Below are 16,887 nucleotides of genomic sequence, written 5' to 3'. Positions count from 1 at the left end.
GAACTTCTCTTTTTCCATATATCACAATCGTTTCGAGGCGAAACTCTAGAATCTACGAACGTCCGATTCCAATCATCGAAAGTTTGCCGAAACCAAAACCCTGGTATTTCAAAACCCTAGAATCACCCGACGATGAAGACTTTTTCTATTCAGAGCTTCAAATGAAGATTCTACACGCGTACACCCATTTCTCTTGATGATTTCAATCTTTCTTCAGAAGGAAGTTTTCTATTCCGACATTCGATGCAAAAAGTAACTTATCGGGTAAAATAGTTTTTACACCGACTTTGCGTTAGCCACCTAAAATACAAGGAAACCTCTGTTGAGTTTTGGTATTATGTCGCCAAAACCTATCTTAGAATTCATGGAGAATTAAGCCAGGAAAATCAGATTCGCGAAACTTTCATTTTCCCGCGTTTTGCCAACCTCTATATATAGCATTAAAAACAAGCCTCGAAAACCAAAAATCATACCGATATTTCTTTGAAGTATTAGAAGATTCAGCGGGGAGAATATCGTGTCTAGAATACATTGGAATCAGTAGGATGAATCGGAAATCACTCTCAAATTTTTATCTTAACTCTATGAGCTAAATCCTCCGATATCTAAACAAATATGTACCGGTTTACAAAATATCTTTTGAAAATATCTTTACTAAATATCTATCCATCCTATCCTCATTCTGTCGACATCTCTCTCTCTCATTACACTTTTTCTTCATTTTTCTTCCTTGACCCATTTCCTACTTCTTCTTCTATATATATTATGTCCCTTCTCCTTTCCTTTCTACTTCTTCTTCTGCTTATTTTCCAAAAGCTGCAGCAAACACCACCACCAACATATATCAATTTTATCTCCATTCTTTTCTTTTTCCAACGTGCACCCACCAGCGCCCATTCCTTCTTTCTTCCTCCTTGTGCAGCCCCCACACCACCATGGTACCTCTCACTCACGTCCCCTTCTCCCTCTCCACGAGATGCCACCGCTGGCCACCATCACCATTTCTTCTTCCTCTCACCATGGACGAACCACCATGGCAGCACCCCAACCATCATCTTCTTCTCCATTCACTTGCAGCAGCTACACAACTCCATCCCCATCACCAAGCTTCTTATCTTCCACCATGAAACAACCATGGAAGCCAACCACCTCCACGGCCACTCCTCTTTTCTCATGGCCGAGTGCCACAACCACCACGAGACCACCACTCCTCCTCCTCATGACCGTAACAACCATGAGGAATCCAGCCTCCACCGTCCCTCCTTCTCCTTCACGCACAAGCCACAAACAAGCCATCACAAAGCTTCTTCTTATTTTCTCCAAGGAACCACCACCATGGATCATTTTTCTCCACCCAAAACAAAACACCAGCCATCACCACAAGCTTCTTTCTCCATGGCCAAAAGCACCACAACCACCTCCATGGAAGCAACGAAGACAACGTGAAACAGAACCAACGACGCCGTCGACATCGCAAAACTTCAACCTTCGATTCCGGTGTGCTCGGACCTCCGTTCACAGCGAGGTTAGTACCGTTGGAACCCTTGCGGTGTCCACAACAAAACCCATATTCCGGATCGTCGTTCCGTCGTCGTCGACCGCCGCCGCTGCCGCCTTCGGGAGCTCTTTCCGGTCAACTCCGGCGACCGATGGAAAAACAGAGGATACTGCTACGATCCTTGCCGTGAGGAGAGCAAAACCCTATCTTCAATTTCGTATTTGGGTCATTTTATTCGACGACCCCGACAACCACCGTCGACCTTCGGCTGAACTTTCTGGGCAAACCGTCGACTCTTTGGGGAAACGGACAGCGCCGTTGAGTTTCTGGCCGCGAAAGGATGAAGGAACAACCTTCCTTTATGTCTCTGGCGACAGTTCCTCCGTCAACCCCGTGAGCCGCAACTTTCTCTGGTGACTCTTCGCCGACAAGTTTCAGAAACTTGATTTTCGTACAATGAACGGAAGCACCTTGCATCGACGCTACACAATGGGAGGAATCGAGCCAACATATGCAAATAAAGATGTAATCGGATCGGAGTTGCACCTTAGTATGGAAATTGGCTAAGGTGAGGGCTTCTCACTGAATACTAGCTAATGCTTTAGGTGTCGACGAATTCGACTTGATTTATTGTTTATGCACTTATTTGTGTTTGACTGAGAAATGTTTTCTGAGGCTACGGCTGACAATTGATAATCATTTATCGCTTGAATTGCTTTTGAGTTTGAATCACATGCTATGTGCTAAATGGTTAATCTAGGATGTGTGATATCTGCCCTATATGCTAAGTGTTATGTGGTTAACTTAGGTTGTGTTGATATATGAGCTATGATTGTTGGATTGTGCTAATTTAACTATGCTATTACACTAATACTTGTGATACTGAGGAGTGAGAATAAGGGGCAGGTCATGCCGATTTTATTTTGAGAGTTTGAGAAAGTTTGACGGGACGAACGGAGTTCGGGCCTTGTTATTGTTTTAGTGGATCGAGACATTCTCTGGGATTTACTTGGGATTATGGGATCTTTGAAACTCGTAGGAAATACGATAAGACTAAAAGGAAACTATTTTTACAAGGAAAATTCATAAGATATTAAACAACCTCTAAACCTTTAAATAATGATAACAATCTCGGATGCAAGCTTAGGATCAAATCTTAGTTTTGGAAAACGAGAAGTGTCGTCGGATCCAAGTGTTGAGAAAGTTGAGAAGTTTTGAGTATGTTGATACTCTTGTGCTGTGGGAGCAGTTATGTCGTTGGGCTATCCGAGGGATAAGCCGGGAGACTGATAGTTTTCGAGTATGTCGATACTCTTTGCTCGCTGAGCAGTTTTTGACCATCGGATGGAGATGAGTCGGATGATTCGAGGAATCATCATGAGTTAAGTTTATGCCTTCGGGTACAGTTTATGCCTTCGGGTACAGTATATCTATATACCTTCGGGTACAGTATATGCCTTCGGGTACAGTATATGCCTTCGGGTACAGTATATCTATATACCTTCGGGTATAGTATATCTTTATGCCTTCGGGTACAGTTTATGCCTTCGGGTACAGTTTATGCCTTCGGGTACTGTTTATACCTTCGGGTAATTCGGACATCGACGGGGGATATGATCGACCGTGAGGTTAGGATCGACCTGTTGATTGTCGGGCATGGCGGAGGGAAAAGTCGACCCGCAGGGTTAGGACTGATCCGGCTATGTCAAGGTTGTAAGTGACACCCGAGGGTTATGGTCGACACAATGCTAGTGTTAGGACCGACTCGATCGTGCCCAGCCTACTTCTTCCGGAACCGTAGAATTTGACGTTGCATTGACATATCATGCACTTTAACTATATTCGTTGATATATTGCTTATCGAGTTTTCTAGATATAACTTATTGAATCGCTGAGTGTGATTGATAATTGTTAATCTTATCTGATGCATGCTAATTGTTTCGTCTTTTATATTCATTGTGAAATATACAACCCTAGGATGTTATCCCTAGCTATAAGCCTAAGTGGCTATTCTCTTATCTATATCTATTGGTGGTATTATTTACATAATTCTTTGGAGTTGACCCTCGCGTCTTCTGTGTGTGCTTTGGCGGACAAACGCCCTTTGTCAGATGTCTATGGCGGACTGATTCACGATGGTTCACCCTTCGGGGGGGAACTAGGTTCGAGATGCCAGGATAGGAGCGCATCGCGGTAGCGAGAGGAGGACGGATGGTGTACATAGACTTGATCGTTATGGATTCAGATTCGGACGGCGATCATGCTAGCACGTAGGTTTGAGTGCTGGTGTGAGCTCCTCGAGATAGAATTAGTGTAGGAGTAGAGTCTTAGCTCTGACCGTCATCATTTTCTTTGGGGACAGGGTAGTTTCCCGCCTATAGCTTTTTGTGTGGTTTCTTTACGGGAATCACAGAAAATTGGTTGGACTTAGGAGGTATTCTTTCAGACCCTTTGGGCTAACTTATTCTCATTTTTGAGGGATAGTGTTGCGAACACTTGACCTTCCTTTTGGATTTTACATTTGCCTACGGGCGTTACTTTCAACTACTTTCCGTCACTGGAGGTTTACTCGTGACGTGGTTTGCTACTTACAGCGGGGGCTGTATTTATATTATGCATTAGTTCTGTTATCTTTTGTTGGGAGTTTATTTCTTTCAGTCTTTGGTTCTATTATCGAAAAAAAAATATTCACGTTTTTCCGCATTAAGTTTTTCATTTGGTTACTAAAGTGACGCCACCGAAATCGGGGTGTTACAGAGACCAAATAAGATAGTAGGGAATTAATTTCCAGATAGTGTTGTCCATACCTGACTGTATATTATTCCATTCTTCCTGAAGTGCCACCAAGGTGTTAGGACCTGCCCAAGAAACGCCTCCTTTTCTGAAGATATTGGTCCATAATATATTAACCCTCGGGCAAGAGACAAAGAGGTGATCATTTGTCTCCTCTGCTCCATTACAGAAGGAACATGACCTCTGATCAACATCAATTACTCCTCTCCTCCATAGATTCATTTTCGTTGCCAATTTATTATGGCAAGCTTGCCAAAACAGTAAGCATACCTTGGGGGGAATCAATTTTCTGATCTTTTCTGGGACAGAAAATTCTACATTTTCAGTCAAGTTGTCATCAACCCACTTACATAAGTTTCTTACTGAAAAGAAGCCATTTTCACTACCGCACCATATTATAAAGTCACTTGAATCTGCTGCTGGAATCTGAGTATTAATGAGATTAAGGAACTCATTGTATGCTTCCAACTCCCAGCCAAAGAAGTTCCTTCTAAAAGGGATATCCCACACCCATTTATTTCTTACAAACAATCCTATCTCCGCTATGAAAGCTGTTTTGCAGGTTGCATTGGCAAAAAGTCTTGGGAATTGAAGGCTTAGTGCTTTATCTCCACTCCAATGATCCATCCAAAATCTGATGTTCTTTCCATCGCCTATTCCACACATCAATTGCTCTTTAAATCCTATTGATATCATAGAGTCCTCCTTCAGCACAGATGATATGTCATTTAAGATTGCTGACAAAGACCTATTGTCTTCCAACACTGTATGAAGAAAAAGAATTCTGTTCTCCCACTTATATTTCCCAGCAATCAATCTTCTCCATAAGCTGCTCACTTCTGTGCCATACCGCCATGCCCACTTCAGCAGAAGGGCCTTGTTTTTCCACTCTAAATGACCTAGCCCGAGTCCACCTTTTTCCTTGGATTTTCATACCATCTCCCATGGGATCCACACCATTTTATTTCCCCTGTCTTCCCTCCCCCACAGGAAAGCTCTGAATATTCTTTCCACTTCCAATATAACACCCTTTGGCGCTTTGAACAAACTCATCCAGTAGACCGGTATAGAATTTAATGCTGCCTTTAGTATAACCACTCGTCCACTCAAAGAGATGAATTTTGAGTTGTACGATCTCCTTTTCTTTCTCAAATTATCCAGCATTGGTGCCCAGAAGGAAATTCTTCTTGGGTTGCCACCTAATGGTGCACCCAAATAAGTAATCGGTAGAGATCCCACTGTCCACCCATAGTTTAGTGCAACCCTTGCAACTTCATTAGAATCCACATTGCAACCGATGAGAACTGATTTTGCCATGTTGAGTCTCAAACCCGATGCAAAGAGGAAGGAGAACAAGGCATGACACAAAAGTTCTAACTGTCTTTCATCCTTTTCACAGAATAATAATGTATCATCTGCAAATTGGAGATGATTTAGAGCCTCTGCATCTCCCATTTTCACACCACTAAATAGATTGATCCCAGATTCTCCAAGTAGTTGATTCAACATGCAGGAGAGTCCATTTGCACAAATGTTAAAGAGCAGAGGGGAGAGAGGATCTCCCTGCCTCAACCCCTTTTCAATGTCGAAGAACAAGGATGGTGAGCCATTGACCAAAATTGCTAGTGAGGCTGTTGTTATACAGCTTTTAATCCACAACCTCCACTTATCTCCAAAGTTCATTTCTGCTAACAAATCAAGTAGAAATTTCCATTCTACTGTATCATAGGCTTTAGCAAAGTCTATTTTTAGTAGATATCCACCCTTTTTACTCTTGTTTAGATAATCCACCACCTCTGCAGCAATTAGAATACAATCGGTTATTTGTCTCCCCGGAGTAAATGCAAACTGATTTTCAGATATCAATTTTGGCTACCTCTTGTGGAAGACTAGTTTTAGGAATCAGGGAGATGAAGGATGCATTCAGTCCTCTCACAAGCTTCCCGTTAGCATGAAATTCCGCAAAAAACTTGCACACATCACCTTTGATTAGAGCCCAGAAATGTTTGAAAAAATTAAAGTTGAACCCATCGGGTCCGGGTGCTTTGTTACCATCACAGTTCTTGAGCACATCCCATATTTCATTCTCAGTGAATTCTTCCTCTAAGGCAGTTTTCTCCCTCGTAGATAGCTTCCTCATGTTTGGACATCGTACTTTTGGTCTGATCAATTCCTCACGTGTGAAAAAGGAATTAAAGTGCTCTCTTATGGCCTCTTTTATTGTTGTAGGATCATTAATCTCCTGCCCCCTTACTCTCAACCTGTGGATGTAGTTTCTTGATCTCCTTGTTTTGCTTACAAAGTGGAAGAAAGTTGTATTTTTATCTCCCTCTTTCAGCCATCTCACTCTTGATTTTTGGAGCCATTTGGATTCTTCTTTCTTATAACCTTCCCATAATCCACTGATTATCTGAGTCCTTTTAAGTCTCAGCTCCTCTGTCACACCTTCCTCTTCTAATCTCTCCATCACACTTTGTAATTCCCCTTCTAGCTCCTTGATTTTTTCCTCCTCATGTGCATGCGAGTGTCCTTTCCATTCTTTGATTTTAACTTTCAAATCCTTCAATTTTTTCTGCAATACATAACCTGTCCACCCCTGTACTGCATTTGTGCTCCACCATTCTTGTACCATTCTCTCAAAATCCTTGTCCAGAAGCCAATTATTATAGAACATAAATGGCTTTGGACCCGAACTGAAATGCCCTATAACCAGAGAAACTGCTCTGTGATCTGAGAGTCCCCAATTTTCCACACGTTGAATGGCTTCCTCTAGAGATGACCAAGCTACCTCATTGAGTAACCATCTGTCAATTCTGCTCCATACCCCTCCATTTCTCGGACTAAACCATGTAAACTCTGAATTTTGGAGGGGTAAATCAATCAATCTGCATTCATTCACAAAACTTCCAAAAGAGAGTTCAAGACCACCCAATCCTCCACTCCTATCCTCTGCGTTCAAGGTCGCATTGAAGTCTCCCCCCAAAACATACCCTTCCTGCCAGTTGCTAAGAAAGGTTCCCAGCTCAGCAAAGAATATCTCTCTTTCTCCTTCGATACTTGGTCCATAGATGTTACCAATCAGCAAATTTACATTCAGAACAACATCTCTGGCAACTATGAATACATACCTATCCCTCTTGAAAGTTCGAATCAGGGAAAAAGCTGAGGCTTTCCACATGGTTAAGAGTCCACTTAACATTTCAATATTCCTACCACCAATAAATGAAGGGTACAATTGGTAAAGTATAATTAATGTTCTCTTGAACTTTGTAAAGTGGCAGATAATTATGAACAAAATTCAGGTAAAAATAGTTTCAGTGATTTAGGAACAAAGGGAGTACAAACATTGACAACAAATTTTCGTTCATTAAAAAGAAACGTATTTTCCACACCTATTTATTGTGTTTAAAATACATTAATGTTAGTCAATGATCAGAACTTTAATTTCGAATATTCTTTAACGCTTTAAAAAAAGGTTTTAACACTCAAATTTTAATGCTTTTAATTCAAAATTATAAATACATATATACTGTTATATTCTTTTCGTTTTAAAAAACCGTGTTATTTCCTTTTTTATAAATATTACCCTATTTAATACTCGCGTTCATGTCCTTTTTTTATAAATATTACCATATTTAAAACATTAGGGACGGTCTTTTAAAAACTTTAATTTTTATTCATTGATTATTTTTAGACTGTGCAAAAAACAGTAAAAACTATATCCTATTCATTACAAAATAACAATTTTAATTATACTATTAATTTTTTACTACATTACTTCTTACTGTACTAATATTTACACGCAGCTACTAATTTTAAAATGAATAAATGATAAATTTCAAATTTTATGGGGTATTAAAAATCGACTTTGATGATTTTTTCAGGACTAAATATTGAAGATGATCAATTACAAAATTTGTGTTTGGCTGAGATAGAGCAAATACTTCAAAGAAATGGCAAATCTCTAAAGGAACATAGTTGTCTGCCCTATCCAATTTTTTATGATGTGGAACAGTTTCAAAACAAGTTCATAGTAGATGAGCTTAACTATAACAAAGAAGAAATGACAAATAAACATGCATCCTATCTAACAATGATGACAGCAGAACAGAAGGCTGTATATGACAACATAATGCAATCAATGTTGTCTGATAGTGGCAGATTTTTCTTTTAGTATGGAGGAACTGGCAAAAAATTTGTCTGGAATACATTATCTGCAGCCATCCGTTCAATGGGTATGATTGTTCTGAATGTTGCTTCAAGTGGTATAGCTTCTTTGTTGTTGCCGGGTCGTAGAACAGCCCATTCCAGATTTTGCATTCCATTGCAAACCGATGAAACAACTACTTGCAACATCAAACAAGGTAGTTTAAGGGAAAATTTACTGATCCGTGCCAAGATCTTTTGGGATGAAGCTCATATGTTAAATAAGAATTGTTTTCAGGCACTTGATAGGACTTTGCGCGATATCATGAGACAAGAAGATGAAAGCAACATGGACAAACCATTTGGCGGTAAAGTTGTAGTTCTTGGTGGTGACTTCAGACAAATTCTTCCAGTCATTCCAAAAGGTGGAAGACAAGGCATTGTATCTGCTACAGTAAATTCTTCTGATCTTTGGAAATACTGTAAATTTTTAAAGCTCACTAAAAACATGAGATTACGCACAACAGGTTCACCAGAGCTTGCAACAGAAGATCTTTTGATTATGGTGATTTCGAATCAAATGAGCGTGGTGAATCAGATATTGAAATTCTTGAAGATCTTTTGATACAGGATAGTGAAAATCCACTTCTTGACCTGGTTGATTTTGCATATCCCAATTTGGTGCATAACATGAAGACTGAGAAGTTTTTTTAAGAACGATGCATATTGTGTCCTACATTGGAATGTGTTGAGAAGGTTAATTATTTTATGCTTGATTTACTACCAGGTAATACAACAGAGTACTTAACCTCAGATAGCACTTGAAAATCTGACGAGGACACTGAACTACAATCAGAGTGGTTTACTACATAATTCTTAAATGATATTACATGCTCAAGAATACCAAATCACAAAATTATATTGAAGGAAGGTGTTCTCATAATGCTATTGAGAAATACAGATCAAGCAGCCGGTTTATGCAATGGAACGCGGCTAATAGTGGCTGATCTTGGAACAAATGTTATAAAGGTCACTATAATAACATGAACCAACATTGGAGAAGACATTTTCATTCCAAGAATGGACATGGTTCCATCAGTCTCAGGTTACCCGTTTAAGTTTGAAAGACGTCAATTTCCGATCAGTCTAACCTAAATAATTATGAATTTTATCAAATTTGTATGACGGTAAAATTTATGAGGCATCACAAATTTATTGGTTTTCTTTATACGTTTTGCTTCTTTACTAATTGTCCAAAAATATTGTTGAACAATCATATTGAAACATATTACACTACGAATTTAATAATAAATTAATTAATTAAAGGAGTGATTAAAAATCATAAATTCTCACATTACAAATTAATAAATGCATTTTGATGACTTTTTCCTACATTCACTTTTATTCCTTAAATAATCACACACATTTATGTGTTTTAGTCACGCATTTAATGATTTTTTTTTCTGCATTAACTTCAAGTCGATAAATAATCAAGCGCATTAAAAAAATAAAGGTATTTTTTGGCATTTAAAAAATTAAAATTTAAATAAAGGTATTTTTCAACCTTTAATGCGTAAAAAAATCATATTTATTAAAAAATACCAAATTTATTGCATTAATAACGTGATAAAGTACATTAAATTCAAAATAACAAAATAGTCTAACTGCCTTAATTACATTTAATTATTTTTAACAAATATTCCGTAAAAATATCTTTCCTTAAAACCGTTGACTGCTATTTAGGAAAATCGAATTAAAATACTTTTAAATTATAATTAAAAAAACAAAATTAATAACATTGATTTAATTTCAAAATTCATCCATCACAATTAAGTACATTAATTACATCGATTTATTTTTAAAAAGTCAAGCAACAACTTAGTAATAATTCCTAAATTACAATTACTTGATTATATACATTAATTATACAAAATTATGTGCGTTAATTAAGTAAATAAAACCTACATACATAAATTAAAAATTCGGATCAAGTAAAAAATTGAATAACGCATTAAATTTTTAAAAAAACTCAACTTATACTAATAAAAATTCAAGCTTCAACAAAAAATAATAATAAATCAAAACAAAATCAATTAGGAATCACAGAAGAGCAATAAGTCTATATATCCAAAATCAACAGACGTTAGTTTTCATCTCCAAAACTTTATTGCATCATGAATCTGAATTATAGCCTACTTGACCAACTGACTCCTTTAGCACATGATTGGACTATTGTCGTTCGAGTAATAAGGGTGTGGTTTGCTGAAGAAGAGGAGGAAGAAGATGAGGAAGGACACGATGGTTCGTTCTATAATCTGTTGTTGATGGATCGAAAAGCATGTAAACCAGAAACAATTTTGCTATTATTAAATATGTAATTGTATTTTAATTTAATTCACGGACATAAATTCATATGAAACTCCTTCATTTCTAAGGTCAAACAATCCATGCAGAGTGTATGCGTAACCTTCATGAACGTTTTGCCAACAGAATCACGGAAGGTTTGGTATACCGTTTTGAATATTCTGGGTATGACATAATTTCCGAGGTCTTAGTGCATCTAGGCATATCTACAAGATACACTTGCAAAGTAGAACAAGGATGGTTCCATATAATAAAGATGTGTTTCCTGTGCGTGATATGATATTTGACAACGTGCAAGAAATTCTAAATCCTGACTTTGACGAGCGGTTCTTAATTGGTATGTAAATATTTACCTTCATTTAAATAACTTCAAATACATCAACACTTTCATGTATTGACATTACCATTAAAACAGATGTTATGGGCGAAGTAACGCACATCATAAATTACAACGGATTTGAGCGGAATAGAGTCCATACGTAGAGCAGAGACATTGAACTTGAATCTCAATGGTAAATTTGCTTTTATCAATAAAAAAATTACTATTATTAATTTCTATAAATTCCTACAGAAGAAAGTTAACAACTTTTATTTAATTTTTTTCCAGCAAAAAAATTAAATGTTTTTTATACAGCCAATTTGTCGACGAATTGGATGCACCTCTAAATTCAAAAGGACAACAAACATGTTGTGATTATCATATTGCTCAGAGTTGTAATTATTCATCAAGGTACATTTAATTATTTTAAGCAACAAACAAACATAAACTTCTATATAATAAATCAACATGTTTAAACTTAAACTTATGATCGATTGCTAATTTTTTTTCCAGGGGTACATAAACTAACTGCTGGGTTAAACTGCACTAAAGTAATGTTCAATCCTGACATTCCACAAGCAGTGTTCTATAGAGAAAGGTATGTATGTACTATGGATTTCATATTACTTTGAACAAATTTAGATGACAAATAACAACATAATTTTTGTTTCTTCGAAGATTATTTGAGTGTGACGCATTTCATACTCAAGTAATGAACGTTATGATTGAAAGATTAAACGTTACTGAAAAAGATGAGTTCCTGACGCTTTTCCCAAGCACAAGTATTAAAAATTTGGTTACTTGCAGATCAGTATGTTCTCATCACTTTTAATTTAATTTATTAGACTTTTTTTTATTAAAAAAAACAGACATTGATTTTCATTCAACGTTTTAATTAAATAAAACAATTACTTATTATATTATTAACTTAGTATTCATGAATAAACTACTAAATTAGTAAATAAACATATAATGTTAGGATTACACTAAACAAAAATGCGTTTTAAATAAAAAATTCATGGAGTTAGAGATTTTTAAACACTAACTACAAACTTAAATACTTATTAAACTAATTTAATAATCACCTATTATGGAAAATTAACAACACATGAATAATGAGATAAAATATCATTTTAATTAGACCATAAACTCTTATACTTTTTCATTGAATTTAATTGCTTTAAATTCATAACGTTATAATAGGAAAAAAAAGATTTTGATACACGTTTTAAATTCATAATGGTTATTTATATCTACATCATGATTTCTGATATTTCCGATTCAAATGTAAAATCTCTGACTGAGGTATTGGTCATCACTATTGTAAAATAGGTTTGGTTTAGACATTGGTCATCACTATTATAAAATAGGTTTGTTTTGCAGACAATCACTAAAAATGGTAAACAAAACACACCTCCAGCTATAGTTGAAGACTCCAACACACCTATTAAACGTCGTTCAGACGATAGTTCCATAACAGAAGTTGTTGGAAGTAAAGGTGTAGAAATGTTGAAAAAGATCAAGGTTTCAAAGATTTAGTTGCATTTCCTTAAGATTGTTTGCAAATAAATAGCTTTTGTGTTAAACTTTCACTTTTATGTCTTTACCTACGTTGAGAATTTGTTTTTTTTTTTTTTGGTAAATTGACCTCGGTGGTCACTTTCAAACATTTTGACTTTTTTTTTCGTATATTGATCATGTTACTAAAATATTCAATAAATCATTTTATGTTTGCAAATCTTCGTGCATACGTCAATTTAAATGTGTTTTCGATCTTTAAACACATTACTTTGCAAAAATAAATAACCTACACCACAAATGTGCAAAAAAGAAAAATAAACCAAATACCTATATAGAATAAATAAAAAAAGATATTAATTGATTAATAAAAATTAAAAAAAATAAATCTAAAATTAAATTCCCCGTGCAAGGCACGGGTTAAAAACTAGTAACATTCAATCATCTTCAAAAATAAAAAAAGTAACCGATATATAGATAAATTGACAGCATAAATTGATTCTATCCTTTTCTTTCTTTTGAAACTCATATCCTCTTAAAACTTAAAAGTAGAATGATTTTCGTTAAAAAAATCAAAAAATCAATCCAGTGAGTATCGTCTGTGCAATCACAAACCCACTTACACTTTTCATCTTTATTCTGTCATCCTCTTAATCTCGATCAAATCCAATTCTCTTTCAGATCAATCTTTCCTGTTTTTTGCCGTAGATATCGGCTGCTGCTAGGGAAATTTATAATTTCCTCAATCTTTCCAATTTTTACAACCCTAATCCATGGCTTATATGTACCTACACCATACGGTTCTCAGGGTTGAAGGTATTTGCATCCATCTATTTCAATTTGAGTTTCCACTATGGCGGGTAATGGGAAAACTAATAAGAGTCGGATCCCAAACAAACGCCAAAGGACAACTCCAACTCCAAGGCAGGAGACCAAGAGAAAACTGCAACCCGCACACGTGAATGACGTGATTGATATATCTTCCAGGTGAGTTCCTTGTCTACATTAATTTAGAACTCAAACATTTTTAATCTTTTGAAATGTGTTTCCAGTTTACATTCAGAACTAACATTCATTGTCTACATTTATTTATTTATTTCAGTGCCCAGGAACGTTTTAACAAACCTGAAGAAATGAAAGACAATAGTGGCGTCCACCATTTGGTGAAGGAAATGTCAGCCGTGAAATCTTCCGTGGAATATCTGATGCGTGTTGTTAACAAATTGGCCATGACTGTTTTCCAAGATAGCCCACTGACATCTGGTTATCGAGATTCTACTATCATTACACCACTAGAAGAACGGAATTCCTATTCTTTGCCGCTTCACACAAATAATAGCAAAAAACATGCTGGAGGTACAATAATAGGGAGGAAGTTATTTGATCCCGAATCTGATGAGATCATAGATTTGTACTCTACCCATGAGCCAGTGTATGGAATAAATATCGGTTTAAAGGGTGGAGTAAAAATTCCGGAGGTGAGCTTTAAGTGTGTTTTATTTTATAATTTTTATAAACAATTCTTGAATCTAACATATGTATGTACATGTATGTACAGTGGTTCCCTGTCATATATAGGCCTCCGGAAAACATTATTCTGAATCAGGTTGAGGCTGCAGTAGGAGCTTATATTTATGCGGATAGCAACTATACTGGATTAAAGGGGTATTTTTCGTTTTATATTCAAGCTATTATTATTTATATTTATATATATATACAAATATTTAAAACTTCATTGTGTTTGGGTGTTGCAGGAGTGAAGTTCTTGTTCGAACAACAGATAAAAAGTTCAGCGTAGATAGAAAAGGGCTTAAAACACTACAACCTATGGCTTGGGTAGACCAAGATGTAAGAGTTATTCAATTTGTTATTCATTATCTTTTATATAAGATAGCTTATATTTTAGACTCATGTGCAGGTACTAAATGTAGTAGTGTCAATGCTTACTAAACAAGATAGGTGCTTGGGTGACAAAGAATTACCGTGGTACTTACCCACAATATTTTCGGTAATTTCCCTTAAGCTTTGTCAATGATGTTAAATTAAACAAAATAGTCAACGTACATGTTTCTTTGAATTGGCTGTAGGAAAATTTACTGGATTTGGTATATTCCTCTGTCTGGTCCGATTGGCATGCTGATATTTTGTGGTATTTATCTTCAAAAAAACACATGTTTAACAACTTTATTTTTAATCACAGCAAATTTTACTGATGAATAATGGAGATAAAGAAAAAGCTGATCTAATCCTGGTACAAGGATTCCCACATGGGAAGAATTGACAAAGTGGAAAAGGTATCTAGCTATGCCCAATAATGATAAAAATAAACATTGCTATCTAACTTACAACTTACAATTTGTTTGTGCTTGTAGATTTTTATTCCAATTAATGATGAAGCTAAGCACTGGTACCTAGCTATGATTGACATACCCAAACGTACGGTCTATATTCTGGACTCTCTCCCATGTCCATCAAGAGACATTGCTAGGAAGAGAAATGTCCAGAAATTGGTAAGTAACTATTTCATTCGTACTATCTACTTGCATACATCAATCTAACCATGCTTTATGTGCAGGTTATAATTCTGGATGAAATGTTATTAAGAGATGAATTTCAAAGCGAATGTAAGAAAGAGTTGGGACTTTGTGAGTTTAATTACATCCGGCCAGACAATGTTGGAAAACAAGCAAATGACTCGTAAGAAATTATCATCTCCCTTTATATTCTACACTTTCTAATTTAATGTTTGTATGCATCACTTCACTATGCATTCCCTCTTGACAGGAATGACTGCGGCGTTTGGGTTGCTACCTGGATGTTGAATAATCAATGGATGAAAGATTGCAGGATTAAGGTATATATATATATATATATATATATATATATATATATATATATATATATGTATATGTTCTTCTTGAAGCATGTGATTTAAATTTTCTTAACCAGACTTATTCATCATTATTGTTGTAAAATTGTAGGTGACTAAAGAGACCAGATTTAGGATTGCAGTGGAGTTAGTCCTCCTGGATCACAACGAAATAATTGAACAACTTATGTCTTCAGCTCATACATTCTGGGACAAATATCAGAAAGAGAATAGCAATAATAGGGGAAAACGGAACTATTGACAATTTTGAATTTCTTTGAACTATGCACAAATTTGAATTTGTTTGAACTATGGAGAGTTTTGAATGAGTTGAATTTTCCTTGCTTTATTTTGGACACTTCCAGTACATGTTTGTATGGACTTCTGTTTTTGAATGGATTTTAAACTAGTTAGTTATTAGTTCTTTTTTCTTCTTTTGTGAAGTACTTCTGTTTCTCTGTTATTTATCATTCTTGTTGAGCAATACGAAAGGGGGGAATGTTTCCAATATCAATAAAGATAGCATGTATCCTTGGCTCTGTGCTTCCTTTGCTTGTGATATCTACAAGCACCCGTGTGCATGTAAGGTCAACATGCTTAAATAGTTTTTAATGCTAATATTTAACATGCGCGCAGTTCCTCAAGGATTAAATGCATGATTGATTTTGACAAAAAAGGAGTTGAGGAAGTGAAGTTCAACCATTCTATGTTTAGAAGGAATATCTCTAATGCTCAGGAAGTGAAGTCTGTGCAATTGGGTGGACCAATTGGTACCTCCAAGACTGGAAGAAAAGAGCTGCAGCCTTACAATATTATTGCAATTGGTAGTCAGGATCGAACTATAACACTGTGGACTACTTCAAGTCCCCGCCCTCTATTTGTGGCTAAGCATTTTTTTACTCAGGCTAAGTATTTTTTATAACAGTAGGAACTTCTGTTAAACCAGATTCTTTAATTTGTAAATACTACTAAGCCTTGGATAAAATGCCAATAAATTTTAGAGGAGCAAGTAGAAATTGTGATAGTTTCTACTGTATAGAAAAGCAGAGTTGTTCTCCATTAAAATGAGTGGTTGATGAGCTATTTGATAGTTCTATATTGTTAGAAGTATTTAATGTTTTTCCGTCTCAATCTAACCTTGAAAAATAGCTTCAGCAGTCCCTACTAAATATGCCTACAATCACTAAAAAAGAAAGAAAACTTATATCACATCACACTCTTAAAACAACTGATGAAGCTGCTTGGGCATGAGATGTTGCCCACACGTTTTCTTATTAGAAAATAAAGTTGTCATACAAATCAATCATTCTTGTGGCATAAGGTATAACTGGAAAACTGTTTTCATGCAACAGTGAAGCTTCTTTAAAAGTTCATAGTTTG

General features: G+C 35.9%; 2 protein-coding genes across 2 annotated transcripts; both read left to right on the top strand.

Annotated features, from left to right (window-relative positions):
- Positions 1 to 8,522: 8,522 nt before the first annotated feature.
- On the top strand, positions 8,523 to 9,062 carry LOC130736220 (uncharacterized). The gene has a single exon (XM_057588062.1). It carries the CDS (start codon positions 8,523 to 8,525, stop codon positions 9,060 to 9,062), a length of 540 nt encoding a protein of 179 aa, XP_057444045.1.
- Positions 9,063 to 13,159: 4,097 nt separating this feature from the next.
- LOC130737778 (uncharacterized) lies at positions 13,160 to 15,927 on the top strand. Its single transcript, XM_057589621.1, has 10 exons — positions 13,160 to 13,625; positions 13,741 to 14,116; positions 14,197 to 14,303; positions 14,393 to 14,486; positions 14,557 to 14,646; positions 14,839 to 14,932; positions 15,011 to 15,148; positions 15,214 to 15,335; positions 15,423 to 15,492; positions 15,620 to 15,927. Exons 1-6 carry the CDS (start codon positions 13,492 to 13,494, stop codon positions 14,917 to 14,919), a joined length of 882 nt encoding a protein of 293 aa, XP_057445604.1. The 5' UTR covers positions 13,160 to 13,491; the 3' UTR covers positions 14,920 to 14,932; positions 15,011 to 15,148; positions 15,214 to 15,335; positions 15,423 to 15,492; positions 15,620 to 15,927.
- Positions 15,928 to 16,887: the final 960 nt, after the last annotated feature.

Source organism: Lotus japonicus, chromosome 2 (assembly GCF_012489685.1).
Source record: "Lotus japonicus ecotype B-129 chromosome 2, LjGifu_v1.2".
Taxonomy (NCBI): Eukaryota; Viridiplantae; Streptophyta; class Magnoliopsida; order Fabales; family Fabaceae; genus Lotus; species Lotus japonicus.
This window is presented reverse-complemented; position numbering and strand designations above follow the sequence as displayed.

Coding starts and splice junctions, on each gene's coding strand:
- LOC130736220 (XM_057588062.1), top strand. CDS start 8,523: ATGGGTATGATTGTTCTGAATGTTGCTTCAAGTGGTATAGCTTCTTTG.
- LOC130737778 (XM_057589621.1), top strand. CDS start 13,492: ATGGCGGGTAATGGGAAAACTAATAAGAGTCGGATCCCAAACAAACGC. Junction 14,117..14,196: donor GTGGAGTAAAAATTCCGGAG/GTGAGCTTTAAG, acceptor ATGTATGTACAG/TGGTTCCCTGTCATATATAG. Junction 14,304..14,392: donor AACTATACTGGATTAAAGGG/GTATTTTTCGTT, acceptor TGGGTGTTGCAG/GAGTGAAGTTCTTGTTCGAA.